The following is a 23,447-nucleotide window of genomic DNA, read 5'->3' on the forward strand; positions in this document are numbered from 1 at the left end:
CATAGGAGGTTTAGCAGAATTCCTGGCCTCTATCCACTGAATGCCAGTAGCATTCCCCCCAAGTTGTGACAACCAGAAATGTCTCCAGACATTGCTAATGACCCCTGGGAAGCAAAGTCACTCTGAATTGAGAACAACTGAGATTCAAATCATGCTTGCAGAATGAATTTTCTTGGAAAGAGCTGATAAAAGGATTCTTTAGTCTGGGAAAGGAGAAGTGAGGGGAAGATACCTGAAATAGTCCTCAATGATGACCCCAAAGCGATGGGAAGCAATGCTCATTTCTCCCCTGGAACTCTACTCTGCTCCCTTGTTTTATTTTTTTGAAGTATAGTTGATTTACAATGCTGTGCCAATCTCTGCTGTACAGCAAAGTGACTCAGTTATACACACACATACATATATATATATGTATATATATATATATATATATATATATATACAGTCTTTTTAAACTCTACTCTGCTCTCTTGCTTTATTTTTTTTTATTTTTTATTTTTTTGAAGTATAGTTGATTTACAATGCTGTGCCAATCTCTGCTGTACAGCAAAGTGACTCAGTTATACACACACATATATATATACAGTCTTTTTAAATATTCTTTTCCATTATCATTTATCCCAGGAGGTTGGATATAGTTCCCTGTGCTATACGGTAGGACCTTGTTGTTTATCCATTCTAAATGTAATAGTTTGCATCTTCCAGCCCCAATACTCTGCTCTCTTGCTCATTGGCTCCCTTGTTTCTTTCTCCCAGGATGGGGGTATTTGGCCATTGAGGTGTGACAGTCATGGGAACAGAAAAAAGACATGCAAGACTAAGGTGAGACCAGAGGGAACTAGGTTGAAATCACTGAGGATGAGGACAAAACATCTGTACTTGTTACAGTAATTTTCTTACTCTTTCTGATTACAGAACCATGTGGAAAATGCTATGGATGCTTAGAGAAGGGAATGATAACCCCTGCCTGGATGAGCTGGAGGAAACTGCAAGAAGCATGGAGTGATACTTGAGATGCAACTGCACTTACATTAGAAGTCCCCCACCTGGCGACCTTAGATACTTAGGAGTCTGGGAAAGGACAAATGGGGCTCTGTGGGCTGTTTTCCACTGTGTAAAAAAGCTTGGCATCAATTGTCTATTTCCTGACATAAGGCTACAAGGCTAAAACAGAGCAACTCCACATAGACACAGTAGCTATCTCAGGATAAACTTGAATTGGCAATTACATATAATTTTTTGCTAAGTTATTTTAATATTAATTCTATTTCATTCTTATAAGGTAGTGACTGTTTTTATTTTCCACATTAAGTCAAGAAACAAAAGAATTTGCCTGTGATCATACAGCTAATAAGTGGCAATTTGAGATTCAATCCTGTTTTTTTTCTAAGTCCAACTTTTAATTTTTCCTCTGATAAGAAGCCATGTAATTCAGCAATAAGTACCATAGAAGACTCTTAAAAATATCATATTCTTTGATCCCAAATTCTACTTCTAAGTACTTATTATACTTACAGGAAATCAGAGGTAATCTTAAATATGTATGCACAAGTTATAACACAACAGAGGTATTTAAATTGCAAAAATTAGAAAACATTGTAATGTCTAATTGCAAAAATATTTAAATACCTTCTTAATCTGTATTGTTTAATATTATGCAATCATGCTTCTGAAGATATATAACATGGCATTTAATGGGATAATATATATATATATATATAAAATTTATTTTGCTATTTGTTCATTAATCACCTTTGCCTTTAGCAAACTCCTTTGCTTTTGGAGCCAGAGAATGGTTGTGGAAGGTTTTGTTTGCTGAACAGCCTCAGAGTTGTGTAGGTTAATGGTCTACCCTACCAAGTGCTCTGTCAGTTCAACATAACAAACCCTGCTGGGTGCTTGGGGGTGAGAGGTGCTTGTGGGCTTGGTCCTTGGGGAGCTCTCTGCTCTCACCTTTAAGCGCCCTTCAGATAATAGCACTGTCACTTATCAGCAGCTCTTTTCCAGGAGGTAACCTCAAGTCAGAACGTCCAACAGTCAGGGTCTGTTCTCTCTGGTCTGGGAGGATGTAGAGGTTTTGGATGTCAAACGTTGCCAGCATCTCCCCCTCTTTAGTGAAGCAAACCTCTTCCTGGGCTTTGGCGGTGAAGCGAACCTTTTGGGTGTAATGGAGCATCTGAGGCAGAGACAGAAGGTAGAAGGAGGGAAGCTGGTTAGCAGCAGAAGAGGCACAGGGGGCTTCCTTCACATCACGGACTGTCCTCCCACATCTGTGCTTGCCAGCCCTTGGAGGAAGGCACCTTATCTCGGTACATTTTATGAAAAAAGAACTCTGCTTTCTCATCTGCCAAGTTTGTGCTAACCTGTGATAAGCAGGGGAGTGAAAGTTGAGTCAATGGAAACCTGGCAGTATTGGGTCTTGCCTAAGATAACTTCACTCACAGGATGGTCTTATGAACATCAGTCTCTATCCATCCAATTCTGCACCTTCTGTCCATACAAATTACTAAGCTTCCTTCTTCGTGCCAGACATGATTCGTAGCTAGGACACAAGAGCTCAGTCCTGCCTTCAAAGCATCACCATGTTCATCTCAGCAGTGTGGCTAATAGGGAATGCTTTTGATTAAAAGGTGTTATAGACCAAGGAGTATGAATGTTTCAATGCATCCCAAACACTCCATAGCTGGGAGAATCTCAGCTTATGTGACTATCAAAGCCCCATTATCATTCCCTTCTGGGAATAGCTTAAGTAGTAAAAAACGCAGGTCAGGCAAAGTTCCTTTAGGAGCCCACCAGGGTCTTTAGAGTGGGTGCTTTGGGATCTTTTAACACCTTTGGAGAAGATGGAATTAACTTTGATTCTGTGATTAGGTTGTGGTCTTTTCCAGAAACCTGGAACTCTTTAAGAAAGCCTTTGAGGTTCTTTATAATAGAGCTTCCTCTTGCCTTTCCGACCTTTTCTTTTCACTGTTTTTTTTTCTCTTTCCTTAGTCTGTCCCGTGCTTTGAACCAGCTAGATCACTTTCCCACTCCTGCTCATGCCATACCCTCCAGTACCTGGTATGTGGGATTGTTTATTACTCTTTACAACTAGAGTGTAAACACTTTGAGGGCAAGCATGTATTTTGCACATTTCTGTACCCCCATTGCTCCAAGGTGCATGAAGGTTGCTTTGTAAATACTTGTGGCATAAACACATATTTGTTGAATTAAGCTATGGAAGCCCTGTAAGACTACAGGAGGGATTTTGAACAAATCACTTTGCTGGGGGCAGAGTTGGGTCTAGAATCGTGAAAGATTCCTGGAATTCTTCAGCTTTGAGAGGCAGTGCCCAGACTCTGGAGCCAGGTTGCCTGGTGTGATTTCCAACTCTACCTGAACCAGCTGTGTGGACTTTGGATATATTATTCTACCTCTCAGCATTCTCATCTGTAAAAAGGGGACCTACCTCATAGGGTCATGAAATGTATTAATACATATAAAGTGCTTGGAACATTACTTGGATAGAATAGCACCCAAAAAGTGTTAATTAACTATTATTACTCTTATAGCCTTATAAGAACTCACATGATATAAATACTGATAAAATTACCTAAAACCTATCTTAAAGAAGCTGTGCCTAGTTTGAAGACATGCTTTTAAAAATAAGAGGATTTTTCTTCTATTCTGAATTTGTTTCTATAACCTTGCTTGGATATTTGCAGTGGTGTGCTGCTAAATGTTTAACAACTGGCTCTCTGGGGAAAAAAGCCAGGATTTTAGTGTTTGCTGATTTCCATGGTTTACCAAACAATTTGCATACTTCCTGAAAATTTTACAAAGACTCTCATTGGCAATAGAAGCCAGCTCTCTCTTCTTCATCTAAACCCCTGATGTCTTTAATAATAAGGGATGTGAGCCATAGTCACTTTGGCTCTAAATTCAGTACACCTTTCATTAGACCACAACACCCGTCTGCTAGTCTCTGGGATGAACAGGGACTGGGTAAGGGTCTTGTCTGCTCACATGCCAAGGCCTGGTGTTCTGTGAATTAGCACAAGTGCCTCCCAGGAAGGGTCCATCTCTTGGGGAGCAGTCCATCAGTTTCTGACAGGCAGCCAGCAGGGCTTTGGCGGCCAGGTAGGCTTGGTAAGTGGCCGCCAGATCAGGAAGTTTGAAGGCAGGCAGATGGACAGCTGTCACGTTCTCAAGCCCCGTGCAGTTCTGAGCCCCTTCTCTGGCCCTTGGGGTGGGAGCCCCTTATCCAGACCACCTGCATCCCTGCAGCTGCTCCCACAACTTCCTCACCAGACTGTTGCTTGCGTAGGCGGCTGGGCGCAGCGCCAACAGTAAATCCTCAAAGCCGGGCATCCCTCCTGAGTGCATGGTCAGGCTCAAGCTGCCGTTCAGCAAGCCCAGAGCCGTGGGGCCCGGCACCGAGGGCTTGTAGGGGAAGGAGGTGGAGAAGATCCACGTCCTCCTGGTCACATTCTTCCAAATGGCCTCGGCCAGGAGCCTGAGGTGGAAGTGGTAACAGTCACAGACGATGACGTGGCAGCGGGGCTGGAGGCAACGGCGCGGAGCGCATCAGCAGCCCTGGCGGCTGATCCTCCTGGAGAAGGCCACGCAGCCGCCCGTGCGCCTCATCTCCGTCTGCAGTTGCTGGTCCAGCCGCTCGAAGTTGCCATTGTCAGAACCCACCAGGCCCACCCAGGTCCAGTTAAAGGGACTCAAGAGCTTGGCCAGGCCCCAGGGCTGGTGGGCGCCGCTGGGCACCGTGCGGAGGAAGGATGGGAACCAGAAGCGGTCAGGGAACCGGGGATGCTGAGATCCGTGGACGATCTGCGGGAGGAAAGGGGGCTGCGTATTCCTGGCGGGAACGCCCCCCAATCCCCCTGCTCGGTATCCACAGATGTTCTCCTCAGCCACCAGGTGACTTGGCCTCATTCCTCCTCTCTCTGCCTCTTATTATTAAAAACATTTATTTTAACATACAAAAAACCGTGCATAATTAACGTATACAACTTGATGTGTGTGGAGATGCGTATACACCTGTGAAACCGTCACCACAATCTATGCCATAAACCCACCCATCATGTCCAAGTTTCTTCCCCCCCTCTTATTTCTTATTATTCTTATGTTTTTGTGTGATAAGGACACTTAACACAATATTTACCCTCAGCTAATTTTTAAGTGTACAATACGGTATTGTCAACTACAGGCATTATGCTGTACAGGAGCTCTCTAGGACTTATTTATTTTGTATAACTGAAAGTTTGTGCCCCTTGACTGACATCTCCCTGTTTTCTCCTCCTCCCAACCCCTGGCAACCACCATTTCTACTCTCTGCTTCTAGGAGTTTGACTATTTTAAGTTATCCTGTAAGTAGTATCATGTAGTATTTATGCTTCTGTGTCTTTCCTTCTTTTATTTTTAATTTTATGTCGCTGGCCTTTGATATATGCTATACATTATGTCCAGGTCGTTCCAAAGCCTATAGGCTCGGGCCCGAGAAGCCAATTCACCTCACTGCAATGGACTAAAGAACATATCTTAGGGTGCTGGTGAAAGAAAGATATGCTAAGTGTTTTGTCATTCTATATTGTATATTTCTTTTTTTAAAAAAATTAATTAATTAATTAATTAATTAATTAATTTATGGCTGTGTTGGGTCTTCGTTTCTGTGTGAGGGCTTTCTCTAGTTGTGGTGAGCAGGGGCCACTCTTCATCGCGGTGCGCAGGCCTCTCACTATCGCGGCCTCTCTTGTTGCGGAGCACAGGCTCCAGACGCGCAGGCTCAGTAGTTGTGGCTCACGGGCCCAGTTGCTCCGCGGCATGTGGGATCCTCCCAGACCAGGGCTCGAACCCGTGTCCCCTGCATTGGCAGGCAGACTCTCAACCACTGCGCCACCAGGGAAGCCCTATATTGTATATTTCTTGACATTGTTTGAGAAATAAAGGTTCAAGTGAATTAAAAACTTGAGTTATCATTAGAAGAGTTGAAACAGGATATAGAACTTCCAAAGCATTGTAAGGAAAATAGATTTAAAAAATCAGGAAATTTCAAGAAAGGAGAAAACAAGAAAAAAGTATAATAAATAGAAAACTATAATAATAGCAATCGTAAATGAAAGCATAGACATCCCTTCTAACTAAATAACAAATGAAAGTGCCTTCTACTTATTATTTCTATCATTACGGTTTATTAGTTACTAATAAAAAAGTTATGATGAAGCATATGAAAGGGAAAATTTTATAAGACGGTGGAATAACATCAAACACGTTAGAGTAAATGTGAAAGATTAGATTACTCTAGTTAAGAGTGCTGTGTCACAGTACTATATATAAAATAGATAACTAGTAAGAGTAAATGTGAATCAGAGTAGATGTGAAAGGTTAAATTACTCTAGTTAAGAAGGATGCTGTGGGCTTCCCTGGTGGCGCAGTGGTTGAGAATCTGCCTGCCAGTGCAGGGGACACGGGTTCGAACCCTGGTCTGGGAAGATCCCACATGCCACGGAGCAACTGGGCCCGTGAGCCACAACTACTGAGCCTGCGCGTCTGGAGCCTGTGCTCTGCAACAAGAGAGGCCGCGATAGTGAGAGGCCTGCGCACCGCGATGAAGAGTGGCCCCCGCTCACCACAACTAGAGAAAGCCCTCACACAGAAACGAAGACCCAACACAGCCAAAAATAAATAAAAATAAATAAAAAGAAAAAAAGAAGAGTGCTGTGTCACACTACTATATATAGGATAGATAACTAATAAGGACCTGCTGTATAGCACAGGCAACTCTACTTAATACTCTGTAATGGAAAAAAAATCTAAAACAGAGTGGATATATGTACATGTATAACTGATTCACTTTGCTGTATACCTGAAACTAACATGACATTGTAAATCAACTTTACTCCAATAAAAATTAAAAGAAAAAAAAAGGAGAGTGTGCTGGGTTCGCTACTTCCTGGCTAGATGAACTCTTCAGCCATCTATATCCTTTGGGTGCCGGTATTCTGACGTCTATGGACCTCGTCTAAGGGCTGCCCTGCCCTCTCTCTTCTGGTCGGAGGCTTGACGTGAGACTGGGGGTGGGAGGAGAGTGAGGCTTGAGCATTCATGCCCCCAGATGCCTCTCTGCTCAACCGTGGGTTGTCAGTGGCTGCCCTCATCTGAGAAAGGCCACAGCTCTAGTGGGGAGGACCTCTCCTACTACTTCCTCCCCTCCGTGCGTGGGGAGGAGGAGCTTCTTACCGTGGCTGTCCCCTGGATGTTTCACCCTTAACCCTGCCTACTCCTTTGAAAAGAACTCCTTCATCACATTCCCATGGGAGTGTGCCATCTGTGTTTTGCTTTTCCAAGGTCAAAGCGGGAAGGACTGAGCAGTTCTGACACAGGTGGCTGGAGTAAAGATTTTGACTATTATAGACACTTCCAAATTGCATGAAAAGCCGAAGTCATCTATTTGCTATTTAGAAGAGATGCATCTAAAGCAATAATAGGAATGGGTAACATTAAAGCCTTCAATGAGTCCAGTTGCCCTGGAGGCTCTCCAGCCCTCGGGACCTAGGGAAGAATGAGAGGCTTTTGGAACAAAGGGGTGAGGGATTAAGTCAGTGCAGAGTGTGATTTCTGGTGGGCAGACAGACCACGTGAGTTCCCGTAAGTCCTGCTAAGCTTTCTTCAACCCAATGATTAGCAAAAGACTTCTCAGGACTATGACAGGATAGTGCTCTGGTTAAGTGAATATTAAAGCTAAGAAATGGTTATAGAATTAAAAGACTTTGTTTTTTTCATAGAGAACCATAAAGACGAAACAAAACATGGCTTGTCTATTGAGTTCCACCCTATAAAGCCTTCCCTGACTCCTGCTCCTAAGGCTGGACTCCGGTTCTTGCTTCTCAGCCCCTGCCAGTCCTAGGACCCTCCCCATCATCACATCATCACATCATCCCTGAGCTCTTTCTACTGCAGATTGTTTGAGCTCATGTCTTTTCCCCTCCAATTAGATTTTAAGCATTTAATTGGTCTTAGCTGTTGAGTGCATGAACGAATGCATGCTCTTCTCTCTCTTTCTTCTCATCTTCCTCCCTCTCCCCTCCTCCTGCAGGTTCCCCAAGTTACTCGGTGCAGGGGTTTGCTGTCCCAGACTTTCCCCAGCCTGTTAGGGAAGCTGTCCCACCAGGTATATGCAGACAAGTTCCTTTACTTCAAAGTCCTTGGTGACTCTCTCATCCTAGACTGGGCAAAATGATACTGAGGACTTGGGTATCTTTTTCTCAAAAGATAACTGCTCCCTCCAGGTTTACATTGTTATCATTATTGTCAATAGCAATAACAACTAACAGTTAGGAGCATTTGTTATATACCAGGCACTGGTTATTCCATTGTTAACACCCACAATGACTCTAAGAAGTAGTTGCATCACCGTTCATCTTTGTTACCTTCATTTTGTAGGTGAGGAATCTGAAGCTCAAAAGGGGTGCCTTCATTTGTCAGGATCACATAATTAATAAGAAGTGTTGCTAAGATTCAAATCCGGGTTTACTCACTTTCAAGCCGGTGTCCTTCATCATTTCTAGTGCTTCTGCTTCCCAGCCCATCTCTGTCCGGTTCCCTCTGCTGATTGTACATTCTGGGATTTATGTGACACAAGGAGAGTTTCCACTGGGTCCTTTGATTTTATGAACTATGGGGTTTTGCAAAACCAGAGTCGGCACAAGCAAGGAAGATGTAGTCAATTTGGAGCTCCTTGAATTTTAGCAAAATAAAGATACCACCCAACAGGAATGGGGTTCCTAGTGTTAGAGAGGCTATGCAGACACTCTGAGTTCAGTGGACCTGGGAGTATGTGGCCTCCAAGGCTGATCCTGATGAAAACTAACTGAAATTGACAGAGGTGAACCTCATCACAGGTGACCCATTGGGCTGTGATGCTGGGAAGACCTAGGCGGTGGGCCACGTGTATCCTCGGGGCTGGAATGTAACTAACCAGACAGGTGACAATACAGTCAATTGAAGAAAGACTCAACCTGCCTGAGTGAAACACAGGGAGAGGATGTCTCAGCTGAGCTGAACTTTCTGGTTGCCTGGGCAGGTCTGATTTCATAGAGACAATAGTCTGGTTTCTTCCTTATGCTCCAATTCTAGGCTCATGGATTATCCTTCCCAGAAGAATTTGGCTTCAGATAGAGGCTTTTCTGCAGGGAGAGAATACGCTGAGCAGACAATTCGAGGCTGTTGGTCGTGTTGAAAATCACATTTCTCATTCTAAGTTAATAAGTGGTGTCTGACTTTGACAATGATTTTGGGCAGCTTGAGCCAGCCCCACCAATACCAGGCATTTCTGGGTGAGTACTTCTTTCCTGGAACTATGATATCATCCCATTGTCTGTGCCCCACTCAACTATGAGCTCTTTGAGGTTGGCAGCTGGAGCTTACTCATATTAGTATCTGGGGGGATTATGATCTGGCCTGTAGCTGTTGTTCAGAAAACATCTATTGAACGGGTGTGAACCGTGCTATTTTTAGAGCTACAAAGCTGAGAATGTAGTCATCAGCACCTCAGTGCTGAATGTACCAGGAGGCTTTTTTTTCCCTGTCACTGGGACACCTGACCCAAGAGTGATGGTTGCTATCCCAGTCTCGTGAGGACCATGGGGCTGGAGATAGAGGCCCAGGTGGGGGAGGGGGGTGGCACTGTGGGCAGGATGGTCTCGGGTCCTAATGTCACCCACCGTGCTGGAGTGGGACCTCAAAGCAGCCTGTAACCGTGATGACTGGACTGATATTATACACTTTAACTTTTTTCAATTAAAGCAATGAAGACCTAGTAAGTGAAGTAATTTTTAAACTACTTTTTAAGACTTTTCTCATAAATAAAAAACTAGGAAAAGCACTTCTCCGTCAGCCAAGTGTCCTGATGTCTGACTCAGAAGCTAAGGTCACTCTCCCCCAACATTCCAGCTTTTGGAACCTTGAGGCTGGGTTGTTCTGCCTTGAGTTCTCCCACGGTTGACCCTTCGAAAGCCATGTGGGCGCCATGGTGTTATCGCTGTCTGGGCTCATGCTTGCCTTCTTGCCCAGAGGGTGAGTGTTTCTGAGGATAAGGCCATGGCCTCATATGTGCCTCACGGTACATGTGGTTATAGCACAATGCTCTACACCCTGAGTAGTGTGCACAATAAAAATTAGGAAAGAATAGCCAGCTCCACAGTAGGCAGCATTTTTATTTAGCTGAGGTTCCCTCCTCCTTGCTTCTTCTACCCTGGAGTGGAATTGCCTGATTTTGAATCCCAAATTACTACTTACTAGCTGTGTGATTTGGGGCAAGTGACATTTCCTCTTTGAGCCTCAATTTCACCCTCTGTAAAATGGGAGTAATAATAATATCTACCTCCTAGAGTTGTTGTGAGAATTAAATGAGATAATAAAATGAATATTATAATAATAGGAAATACGGGCATAACACCATAACTCAGGCATTTTTCTTTTTTTTTTTAACATCTTTATTGGAGTATAATTGCTTTACAATGGTGTGTTAGTTTCTGCTTTATAACAAAGTGAATCAGTTATACATATACATATGTTCCCATATCCCTTCCCTCTTGCATCTCCCTCCCTCCCACCCTCCCTATCCCACCCCTCTAGGTGGTCACAAAGCACCGAGCTGATCTCCCTGTGCTATGCGGCTGCTTCCCACTAGCTATCTATTTTACATTTGGTAGTGTATATATGTCCATGACACTCTCTCACCCTGTCACATCTCACCCCTCCCCATATCCTCAAGTCCACCCTCCCCATATCCTCAAGTCCAATCTCTAGTAGGTCTGTGTCTTTATTCCCGTCTTGCCACTAGGTTATTCATGACCTTTTTTTTTTTTTCCCTTAGATTCCATATATATGTGTTAGCATACTGTATTTGTTTTTCTCTTTCTGACTTACTTCACTCTGTATGACAGACTCTAACTCCATCCACCTCATTACAAATACCTCCATTTCATTTCTTTTTATGGCCGAGTAATATTCCATTGTATGTTTGTGCCACATCTTCTTTATCCATTCATCTGATGATGGACACTTAGGTTGCTTCCATGTCCTGGCTATTGTAAATAGAGCAGCAATGAACATTTTGGTACATGACTCTTTTTGAATTATCGTTTTCTCAGGGTATATGCCCAGTAGTGGGATTGCTGGGTCGTATGGTAGTCCTATTTTTAGTTTTTTAAGGAGCCTCCATACTGTTCTCCATAGTGGCTGTATCAATTTACATTCCCACCAACAGTGCAAGAAGGTTCCCTTTTCTCCACACCCTCTCCAGCATTTATTGTTTGCAGATTTTCTGATGATGCCCATTCTGACCAATGTGAGGTGATACCTCAATGTAGTTTTGATTTGCATTTCTCTAATGATTAGTGATGTTGAGCATTCTTGACATAGTCAGGACACTCAGAGGCCAGGTCACCGAGGTTTCCATCTCGTCACCTTCCTCACTGCACATCCCCTCCTGTAACATCCATTTCTACATTATCTTTTCAGAAGCTTCTTTCAAGGGTCTTTCTCTCTGACCTCGCCAGCTGAGACAACCTCCTCAGAGGGATGGGACTCATCCTTGGTACATGCTCTGAATACCTAGTTATTCAACCATGTGGGTGACAGGGGAGTAATAATATCTCTATGCCAATTACTGTTCCCTGCACTTGACATATTTGTTACTAACTGCTGCAACCATCAGTAAGTACGTAGGTCTATGCTTGTTTCACAGAAGACAGAATTAAAGCCTTGGGAAAATAACCGTGCAAAAGGTCACACAGATAAAATTTGAATTTTTTCAATCTTTTGGAAAGCACACTTAATAGTCTCTGGAATATATATGATCTCCCAACATAGTTACAAGATTTACATTACCTCATAGGGAAAGAACTGGTCCTTTTGTTCCTGCGAGGGACTTCTATGAAGCACTGCTGATATTTTTGTTTTCTGAGCAGTTCCAAGGAGATTGCTGCTGTGGTAATCTGAAAGCCATAGTAAATGCAATTACCTAATCTTCCTTGGGCTGATTTTATGGATGTGCTGAAACCCACTTTTGAATAAACTCGCAGCAGGTAGCAAGACCAGGCTGTGCACCCAGTTTTATCCAGAGTTCCTGGGCAACATTCAAAGCTTGCAACCTCCAGATTCTCCAGGTGTCTAACTGTTTCGCCTTCTTGCCCAATTCAGATTGCCTTGTTTCTGAATCGTTGAGTTTTCTGATCCAGTTGAATCCTTTGGTGGTTTTAACATCTTACAGGTGTCACCTAAGATAATGCTTCTGGTATGAAGGTAGTAATGTTAAATGAAAGAGGGACTCTTTTTTCTCTATGATTCACTGTGATAATTAACCTGCCTGCAGTGGGGGGTTGCATGAGCCCAGACTTGCCTGCAAATCACAAAATGAGTGGGACAGGGCTTCGTGTTTCTGGGAGAAGCCATCTCCCTTCAATTAGAGCTGACTCAGGGCTCTCAGTAGGTAAGAAAACAATGGGTCTGGGGATTAAAAAGCTCAGGAGGGTAAGTGGTAGATCCTAAATGACATAATTTCCCATGTTCCTCTCTGTGCTCTTCAGGGACTGAACATTGTCACTTCCATGCCACTTCCTCCAGGGCTGGAAAGAAATGGAGAGACAATCCAGACCTACTTTGATACATTACAGATGAAGGTACAGACCGGGGGGTGGTGGTGCACATCTTATCCGAGGTCACATAGCTTCTCAGCTGCCAGCTGGAGGGCTGATCAAAAATGATGGTGGAGGATGGCTATGGTCAGGGCAAGGAGACTAGGACCGTGAAACCACAGTCTCACCCATTAGTCTGGTCTGCTCAAGGATTCTGCTTCCTTCCAGACCCAGTTCAAGTCTTACCACTTCTGGGAAAGCTGACTAAACCCAATATAGATGTTCCCAGCCCTCAGTGAACTGTACCTGGGTTTGCTTTCCATTCTATATTGTGACAGAGTCTTGAGCATCAGGTCTTCTTTAGTTTAAACATCTGCCTCACAATATATTCTGTGGGAGAAGGGTTCAGTCCTTTAGCCTATTTATTTTTTTAAAAATTTTTTTATTTTATATTGGAGTATAGTTGATTTACAATGTTGTGTTAGTTTCAGGTGTACAGTAAAGTGATTCAGTTATACATATATCCACTCTTTTTCAGATTCTTTTCCCATATAGCTTATTACAGAATACTGAGTAGAGTTCCATGTGCTATACAGTAGGTCCTTATTAATTATTTTATATATAGTAGTTTGTATATGTTAATCCCAAACTCCTAATTTATCCATCCCCCCACCTTTCCCCTGTGGTAAGCATAAGTTTGTTTTCTATGTCTGTGAGTCTATTTCTGTTCTGTAAATAAGTTCATTTGTACCATTTTTTAAGATTCCAGATATAAGTGATATCATATGGTATTTGTCTTCCTCTGTCTGACGTACTTCACTTAGCATGATGATCTCTAGGTCCATCCATGTTGCTGCAAATGGCATTATTTCATTCCTTTTTATCAGCCTATTTAATTTTGAAATAAAGGAAGATCACTTTAATGGTGTTACATCAGTAACAACAACAGAGCTGGGAAAAGTCATAACTGAGAAGGGGCCTCCTAGGGCCCCTTGATCCCCATTTTGTTGTTGCCAAGGAAAGTGGGGAGGCACATTATCTATCTATGTATCACTAAATCATATGTCTTAGTTTGGCTTATTTTTTATCTCTCTCTCTTTGTATATATATTTGTTTTCTAGTTGTTTCTAGTTGGTTGTTTTCTTGAATCAGATAAACATTAATTCTTTTTCCACATAAAAGAAGCCTGGAGATAGGCAGCCCATGGCTGGTATGGCGGATTAAAAATGTCATCAGGGGCTTAGGCTCTTTCTGCTCTGCTGTTTTCTATGCGTGGCTTGTAGCTTCAAGGTCACCTTGGTAGCTGAATGGCAGCCAGGGCTCCAGCCATCACATCCACACTCCAGATCAGAAGAATGAAAACCTAGAGGCAAATGTTTTGAGTTTTGTGCTATTATAACAATGCTTTATGAACATTCTTGCACCTGCACCCTGGTAGGCATGCGCAAGAGTTTCACCATTGTGCATACTTAGGTCACTGAAATAGCTGAATCACTGGTTATGTGTATCTTTGATTTTTAAAGGATAATGCCAAATTGTTCAACAAAATTGTTAGACTAATTTATACTACCCATTTTCCGTATCCTTGTCAATACAGTGGTGTCATACTCTTTAATTTTTGCTAATCTAACAAGCGTACTGTGGTTTCAATTGGCATTTTCCTGATTACTAACGAGACTAAGCATCTCTTCATAGGTTTATTGGCTGTTTGGATAGTCTCTTTTGTGAATTACCTGTTTGAGCCTTTGTGCCATCTTTTCTTAGTGATTTTTAAGTACACGCACGGGCACATGCACACGCACACACACACACACACACACACACACAATATAATAGTCCTTGTTGATTGTGTGTCTTAAAAAGATTTTTTCCCATTCTGTGTTTTGACCTTTCATTTTCTTAATCATGTGTTTTAATGAACAGAATCTCTTTAATGAATACTGACACATTTAGGGATAAATTTATGATTAATGCTTTTTTTTTACATATATGAAATTCTTTCACATAATGAGGTTATAAGAACATTCTCCTGTATTATTTTATAAAACTTTTATTAACTTCCCTTTCATATTTAGTTCTTTAGTCTACTATGAATTCATTTTTGTGTGTGGTGAGAGGTAGAGGTCTGTATCAGTTAGGGGACTTACAAGTAACAGATGGCACATTCAACTTGCGTAATGTCTAGTAAAGCCACTATTTAAAAAAGGTGTGGACAAGATTTAAGAAAACCAAGATGGGATGATGTGGTACTTCACAGCTAGTAACAGAGGGAAACCATTACCAGTCTTACAAGTAGTCATTCATATCGTGGCTTTTTGACCTTCAACCAGTGACTTCCAACATCACTGTGTTCAATTGCCTCAAGCCAGCAGAATGGGAAGGAGCATGGCTTGTTGGAAATGGTCTACACCATTTATTCAAACATTCTATTGGCTAAACTCTCAGTTACATGTCTACACTTAGCTGCAAAGGTGGCTAGTTAAAAGTCTATTTTTTTAACCAGTCCTAGCTGAATAACATGAATCATTTGCGGTCAGAGGGCAAACTGTGGTAGGCAGCCCCTTAGATGGCCCCTGATGATTCCTGCCCTCTGGTATTCACGTCTTTGAGTAATTTCTCTCTCTTGGGAATGGCCTGGATTTAGTGACTCACCTTTGGTAAATAAAATGTGGTGGGATGTTTCTTTTGAGATTAAGTTTCAAAAAGACTGTGGTGGGCAATTAGTTCTGAGGAAAGTCATCTGTCATGTTGTGAGCTGCCTCATGGGGAGGTCCATGTAGCAAGGAATTGACATATTTGGCTACCAGTGGGGAAGGATCCAAGTCTTCCCAAATCCATGCCTTAACTTTCAGCCCTTGCCAACATGTTAGTTACAGCTTTGTGAGAGACCCTGAGCCAAAGACATCCAACTAACCTGTGCCTGGATTCCTGACCCTACAGAAACTGCAACAGGAAATGTTTGCTGCTTTAAGCTGCAAAGTTGACAACAATAGACAACAACAGACAGTGACATGCAGTAGGGGAACTGTTGTTCTATAGCCTCATGGGGAGATGCTATAGATGGCAAACAGAGCTTCAATACTCTGCTTACGTCTTGGGGTTCTTTTTTCCCCTTGGATGTTTAGCCTTTGATTTCTTAGTATCTTTCCACCTTTTTATTTTATCTTTTTACATGTTTTTAAGGAGCCAGCTTGGTCAGAAAATCCTAGTCTACCATATTGCCAGAAATAGAAGTCCTATTCCTTTAAATCTTTCTGCTTTTCAATAGATCTTTCTTGAGCACCTACTGTGATTCAGGAGGTGCACTAAAAATAACAGTTCTTGCCTCCATGGAACTTACATTGTACTGGGGGTGGGGATAAAGAACAAACATGCAGTTAGATATCAGGCATTGTTGTGTCTTGAAGAATAAAATAGCAAAGTAGGGGGATAGACAGTGACATGCAGCAGGGGAGCTGTTGTTCTAGATATGGTGGTCAAGAAAGTTTTCTCCCAAATGAGGCAACATTTCCGCAGAGACCTGGATAAAGTAAATGAATGGGTCTTGTAGGTTGATAATGGGTAGGTGGGGGGGGAGGAGAATGCTTGTGTAGATAGTTTCTCCTTTGTAGGTCTGCAGAGGATGCTGGGAAGCAGGCATGGATCTCTCATTCCTTTTATTTCAGAGGGGTTGAATGTAGGGAACTTGGACACCGCTTGGCGGATTGTGGATCTGAGAATCATTGTTGCTCTCAGTCTCTCAGATATCAATAGAGCTGTCTTATCTGGGACAAGCCCCATGGCTGATGCTGACCTAAATGCCCAAGTCCTATCTTAGCCATCACAGAGAATAGGGTCCGTGTAGGTTCTGAATAAATTTTTATTGAATGACCATTACATTCAGTCTCTTCCAGCTTCTATCCATCCAGCTGCTTAGCCAAGAACTGGCAAGTGTATAGTGATTGAGGCTAAGTAAAGTTCTCTTCTTGTTAAATAGGTCTTTTATTTTATTTATTTTGTCTTCTCTTACCTATGACCTTTGAATGTCCCTTCACATGACTCCCAAGTTCCTAAGCAGGAAAACCATCTTTTATGATTCCTGGAGAAAGAGCCTAATGAATAAGGCTATTTTGTTGTTGTTGTTGGGAGAAATTTGTTTATTTATTTATAATTTAATTTTTATTTTATATTGGAGTATAGTTGATTTACAATGTTGCTTTAGTTTTAGGTGTACTGCAAAATGATTCAGGGGCCATTTTGCCTTAAGTCATTCTGTACCAGAGAAGGGACAATTGTTTATAAAATGGTGTTCAAAGGTGATATAAGAGAGTAGATAAGACTAGAGTTTCTGGAACCTGAGTCCCTGAGCTCAAATCAAGGCTTCTGTGACCTTGGACAACTTAACTTCTCTGTCTCATTTTCCCCATCCCTACGTGGGGATAATAATTGCACCTACACCATAGGGTAGCTAAGGCATCATAGAGTTGTTAAATACATCTAAAAGTTTTTAGAATAGTGTCTGACACATAATAGGTGCTCTGTAACTCTTAGCTGTATTAATAATAATAATAATAATAATAATAATAATAATAATAATAATAATAATAATAATATTTTATTAGGAGATAGGACAATGAGTTATTACGTTCTTTAGGTTGTAAAAGAGACCATTCAGATTATCTAGTAGAATATGGGTCTATGGTTAAGACTTTTATGCTCCAAAAAGAAGACAGGGATTTCTTGGGGGAAACCTATTGGGAGTGCTAGAACTCATAATTCAAGATTTGGAAGGAGCTAATGTAGTACTAGGGACTGCTTTATATGGCTGCCTCCTCAGCACCTGACATTTGCTCATTTCCTCTCTGGTCTGTCCATAAACATGACTCAGCCATTCTCTCCATAGCTTATCATTTGTGAGTCTCATTTCTCAGCTAACTTAGTCTTTTTTTTTTTTAACCATATTTGCTTATTTATTTATTTATTTATTTTTATCTTTGGCTGTGTTGGGTCTTCGTTTCTGTGCGAGGGCTTTCTCCAGTTGCGGCAAGTGGGGGCCACTCTTCATCGCGGTGCGCGGGCCTCTCACTATCGCGGCCTCTCCTGTTGCGGACCACAGGCTCCAGACGCGCAGGCTCAGTAATTGTGGCTCACGGGCCTAGTTGCTCCGCGGCATGTGGGATCCTCCCAGACCAGGGCTTGAACCCGTGTCCCCTGCATTGGCAGGCAGATTCTCAACCACTGCGCCACCAGGGAAGCCCTAACTTAGTCTTTTCCCATATTTTTCAGTTTAAATCCTCAAGGGGGAGATACTTTTTTTTAAAAAAAAATAATTAATTAATTTTTGGCTGCGTTGGGTCTTCGTTGCTGCGTGCGGACTTTCTTCGTAGTTGTGGCAAGTGAGGCTACTCTTCATTGTGGTGCGCGGACTTCTCATTGAGGTGGCTTCTCTTGTTGCGGGACATGGGTTCTAGGTGCGCAGGCTTCAGTAGTTGTGGCACGTGGGCTCAGTAGTTGTGGCTCACGGGCTCTAGAGCACAGGCTCAGTAGTTGTGGTGCAGGGGCTTAGTTGCTCAGTGGCATGTGGGATCTTCCCAGACCAGGGCTCGAACACGTGTCCCCTGCATAGGCAGGTGGATTCTCAACCACTGTGCCACCAGGGAAGCCCAAGGGGGAGATATTTTTATTGCTCCTGCTTAATAATCATTGTACAACTCTAGAGCATCTCATGGCTCTCTACTCTGTTCACGCATTGATGAAACCTGGGTCAGGGGCTTATTCTAGTCTGATCACTTGAAGGGGAAGGTCAAGTGCTAGAACAGTGGTTACCTAAGCTATGAGTGGAGAAGTTTCTTCTGCAATGGGAGAATGATAGAAGTATAGACACACTCTCCATTTACTTTATTTACTGGGTCTCATACTGAGACCCAGTCCTTTCTTTATTCAAAGAGTGTAGATATAATCAATGTCAATGAGGGCAGATCTCCTGTAACATACTGGAGAACTCCTTTCCATTAGAGTTCTATAAGTATGGAATACTTTGGCCCTGACGACCAAGCTTGAACTAGTCCCCAAAGGGGAATTTATTGTAGGATTCCAATGTGTCTTAAGGAAGCAAGAAAATTACTGTGGTTGCTTCTTAGTACAATGGGAAGTAGGAAATGGAAACTGTCAGTTTTCAGTCTTAGTCTTTTGTTGCAGATTCTCTTTGAATAACTACTTCATTTTTGCCTCTCTCTTGACTTCTCTACTTTGGACAATCGGGTCTCCTATGCTAAATCTCTTTTACATGTTGAACTTCACAATGCCCGGGGAAAAATTTTTATTAAACCTAATGTGGGTCAGGTGCTCACTTCTGAACAAATCAGCTGTAGGTAGGGTGAAGGGCCATCTTAATAAAATGGTTGTTCCCATATAGAAGGGCATGGAGGATCAACTTCTCATAAATTCAAGATTGGTTAGAGGGGTTCATTGGGCACACAACAATACATTCAGTGAAAAAGACATCCTTTGGCTATCCTTGACTATGTGGGATGTAAACAAATGCACTCTCCCCTTCCACCCCCCAAGTTAAACATCCATACTAATTTTATTTCTTGGGTGAAAAGGATTTATATTCACCTTCCTGAATTCATTGTCTTGCCCTACCATTTGTTCATGATCTCCTTACTATTTGTTCACAGCCATGGAATTGTGGCAAGGCCCAGGGTTGATATCGGAAAGTGAGGGAAAGGGAAGGGAAGAGAAAAATATATATTGAACAAATAATTGGTGCTAGATTTCTTAGTCATAACCTTACTTAATTTTTACCATACACTCCTAAATTAGGAGTTGTTACATTTGTTTTAGACTTGAGGAAATTTAGGATCTGAGAAATTAAACCATTCACCCTAGGTTTCACAGTAAATTAGTGGTAGAATTGGGATTCAGATACAAGCCTGACTCTGAGAGACATTCCTTGCCTATGGGGCTGTAAACTCTGAACAAAGGGACTTTGAGCAAAGGCCCAAAGGGACTATGAGAAAGTGTTTTCTGAATTGCAAAGTGGGATCTTCTATCTAACCATGTCTTTGCTGTTTGCCGCTTCCATGAGGCTCAAATGAGACCATGCATGTGCCATAAAAATGTGTTCAAAAGCAATTACTGAGAGCTCATCTGGTCCAAACTCTGGACTTGGAGAGGAGTTCAGCAACGAAGAAAACAGACTCTGCCCTGAAGGGTTTTGCAGTCTTGTGCAGGAGTTTCAGTTACTTTCCCCTCCTACCACATCTTTTGCCAGAGAAGATAAAATGTGGTTCAGCGTTTTCCTTATACCTGCCTTATACCTACCTTTGCTCTCTGACTTTGCCATTCCTGGAAATAAGATGCTTGGTAGGAGAAAATTGTTCATGAGGCAGGCTATTCGAGTGGAGGGGAGAGGCAATGCACCATATCCTTCAGAAACTAAGGAATTAGTCCTTGAGGAAACATCCCCAAAGGCTTAATTCACCTTGAAGATATCAGAGTAACAACAAAGCAGGAATCACAAAACCTGATTAAGTGATTAAGTGGGAAGGCAATTTGCAAATTTGGAATTTGCAAATTCCATTGTTCTGTCGTGAGCCAAGAAGGAAGACTCTCCTAGCGGGTGACTGGAATCTCTAGAATGGTGAAGAGGAAGGCTCATTTTTTAAACACTCCCTTCCCTTGGCCATTTAGAGACTCAAGTTTTGTCTTACACAACACTCCTCGCTTACTGAGGTGATCAGTCACTCACACATTTAAAAAAAAAAAAAAAGACTATTTAGTTTTATCCACAGGGATCTCCTCATATAATCCTTGTCCCAGAGAAAAAGGCAGTATTGATGGAAGCAAAACTGGGAGAGAAAGGATGGGAAACCCAAGCATGCGAAGAGTATTGGGCTGGATTGAGATTAACTGAAGACCTCTGGGGACTCTGAGATTCCATAAATTATGATGTCAGCGAGCAGTGTGAGACTTCTGGGTTCTTAGGAATGGGCTGGAGGTGGGAGAGGGAGAAGAAAGTACATTTGAATTGCTGGAAATAAATGTTATCACATTTGCAGTTAAAATTTTTTTTTAAATCTTTTATTGAAGTATCGTTGATTTACAAAGTAGTGTTAATTTCTGCTGTACAGCAAAATGATCCACTTATACATCAATATACATTCATTTTTCATGTTCTTTTCCATTATGATTTATCACAAGATATTAAATATAGTTCCCTGTGCTACACAGTAGGACCTTGTTTATCCATCCTATATATAATAGTTTGCATCTACCAACCCCAAACTCCCACTCCATCCCTCCCCCACCCTTCCTCACCCTTGGCCACCACAAGTCTGCTCTCTATGTCTGTGAGTCTGTTTCTGTTTCGTAGATAAGTTCATGTGTGTCATATTTTACATTCCACATATAAGTGATATCATATGGTATTTGTCTTTCTCTTTCTGACTTACCTCACTTTGTATGATAATCTCTAGTTCCAACCATGTTGCTGTAGATTTGCAGTTTTTCTTGTGTGCCTGTGGTACCTCTCTACCTTCTTTTTGTTTGTGAGTACAGGTTGCATGTACTGCTGGTGCCTATTAGGATATATTCATATGGGAAAAAAATGGACCAAGACGAGAGGTCCTTACACCCAGATCTACACACTCTGTGACACCTGGAATCTACCAGTGACCTTTCTGAAGGCCGCTTTCACATCCTTATTTCTCAGGCTGTAGATCACAGGGTTCAGCATGGGGATGACCACAGTGTAGAAGACAGACACCACCTTGTCTTCCTCGAGGGATTTGCCTGAACCACCCCGCAGATACATGAAGATGAGGGTCCCAAAGAAAATGGCCATGGCAGTGAGGTGGGAGGAGCATGTGGAGAAAGCCTTAACCCTGCCACCTGAAGAGTTCACCCTCAAAATGGGTAGGAAATCAGGATGACCAAGGCATTGGCCAAAATCACAAAGTTGCCAAAGAAGACAATGACAGTCTCAGTGTTTGTTGTGTCACTGCAGGCAAGCTTCAGAAGAAGAAGTTGATCTGATTGTTAACACAGAAGGTGAGGGTGAAAGTACACATGGTATGCAGGATGGACCTCGCTACCCCATAGACATAGGCTCCCAGCACTAAACTCCAGCAGATCCTGGGATGCATGACCACAGTGTAGAACAGTGGGTTGCTAATAGCCACATAGAGATCATAGGCCATCACAGCCAGCAGGAAACACTCTGTGCCTGCACAAATGGTGAAGAAAAAGAACTGGGAAGCACATTGGCCATAGGAGATGACTGTCTTGCCTGTGGCGAGTGTGGCCAGGATCTGAGGGTTGATGGCCGAGGTGTAGCAGATGTCTAGCAGGGAGAGGTGACTCAGAAGGAAATACATTGGGTGTGGAGTCGGACATCCTCTTGGATCAGAATGATCATCCCTATATTCCCCAGAAGGGTGACTAGAGAGAAACTCAGAAACACCAGGAAGAGGGGAATCTCCAACTTAAGGTAGCCAGTAAAGCCCATAAGGATGAACTCAGTTACTATGGTGAAATTATTCTTGGCCATGGATTCAACATATACTGTTGATCTGAGGCTGAGAATGAAATGAAAAAAAAAAATCCCAGAATTGAAAGACTGATGTTTTCTCTCTGGTAGAAGTTAGGTTTATATTTCTGGGCAAATGTACAGAGATTGTTTTTGAGAAATCTTATACCTGGCTGATTCTTCTCCGGCATCCTGCATTTTTGGAAGCTGAGCCATGAGCTGGTGTTTCGAATTCAAATTAACTCTGGTTTATATTTGGAAATTCCTGTGAAGATAAGAGACACATAGACTCCGAGATTTGGAAATAATCTAGGCAGCATCTGCTCTAATCCCCATTGGCTCTTGGAGTCTCCTCTGCTGCATACCCTCCACGTGCTTGTACGGTTGCCTTGTGAGCTTCTATCTGTGGACAGTTCTACCTGTTAATTCTCTTTTTGTATCTGGGTTCTTTGTCTTTATATTCCACACATTGGCTTTAGTTTCGCCTCTTCCAGACACAACAGTTCTAATCCCTTTTTCTCAGGAAAGCATTTCAGATGTTGGAAGATGACAAATCTGCTCTTTGTGTGAACTATTCCCTCATATTACCCATTGATATATATTTTTCTTATTATCTAATTCAGCGTGTGGCCAAAAACTGCTTAGTCAGTTGGTATTAAAAGATGTTTAAGGGTACAAACTAGCAACTAGTAGATAAATAAGTGCCAGAGATCTAGAGCACAGCATAGTGATTATAGTTGAAATACTGTGTTGTAAACTTCAAAGTTGCTAAGAGACTTGATTGTTCTCACCACAAAGAAGACATGATAGTTATGGGACATGATAGAGGTGTTAGCTTATGCTATGGTGGCAATCATATTGCAATATATGTGTATCAAACCAACACGTACAACTTAAACTTACACACTGTTATATGTCAATTACATCTCAACATCAATAAAAAACTGAAAGTCTTTTTCTCCATTTTAATCTTTACCACTTTAATCTTTTTAAACTTTTTTTGGGTTTATTTATTTATTTATTTATTTATTTATTTATTTATGGCTGTGTTGGGTCTTCCTTTCTGTGCGAGGGCTTTCTCTAGTTGCGGCAAGTGGGGGCCACTCTTCATCGCGGTGCGCGGGCCTCTCACTGTCGTGGCCTCTCTTGTTGCGGAACACAGGCTCCAGACACGCAGGCTCAGTAAATTGTGGCTCACGGGCCTAGTTGCTCCGCGTCATGTGGGATCTTCCCAGACCAAGGCTCGAACCCGTGGCCCCTGCATTGGCAGGCAGATTCTCAACCACTGCGCCACCAGGGAAGGCCTA

General features: G+C 42.3%; 2 protein-coding genes across 2 annotated transcripts in view; one reads left to right on the top strand and one right to left on the bottom strand.

The window, feature by feature from the left end:
* OR6Q1 (olfactory receptor family 6 subfamily Q member 1) overlaps positions 1-23,447 on the top strand; it is a 67,793-nt gene that overhangs the window by 21,226 nt on the left and 23,120 nt on the right. Inside the window, exons 2-3 of the mRNA XM_082409594.1 lie at positions 4,372-4,881; positions 12,582-12,674. Coding sequence (XP_082265720.1) covers positions 4,372-4,881; positions 12,582-12,674 — 603 coding nt within the window. The remainder of the gene's footprint in view (positions 1-4,371; positions 4,882-12,581; positions 12,675-23,447) is intronic.
* Positions 497-23,384, bottom strand: LOC309667568 (olfactory receptor 9I1-like). The gene is given in 5 exon segments (XM_082476128.1): positions 497-713; positions 20,899-21,527; positions 21,530-21,628; positions 21,631-21,993; positions 21,996-23,384. Coding segments are annotated over 4 exon segments (903 nt in total). The 5' UTR covers positions 22,162-23,384; the 3' UTR covers positions 497-713; positions 20,899-21,252.

The sequence above is a fragment of the Balaenoptera physalus genome (genome assembly GCF_965194825.1).
Source record: "Balaenoptera physalus genome assembly, chromosome: 10".
Taxonomy (NCBI): Eukaryota; Metazoa; Chordata; class Mammalia; order Artiodactyla; family Balaenopteridae; genus Balaenoptera; species Balaenoptera physalus.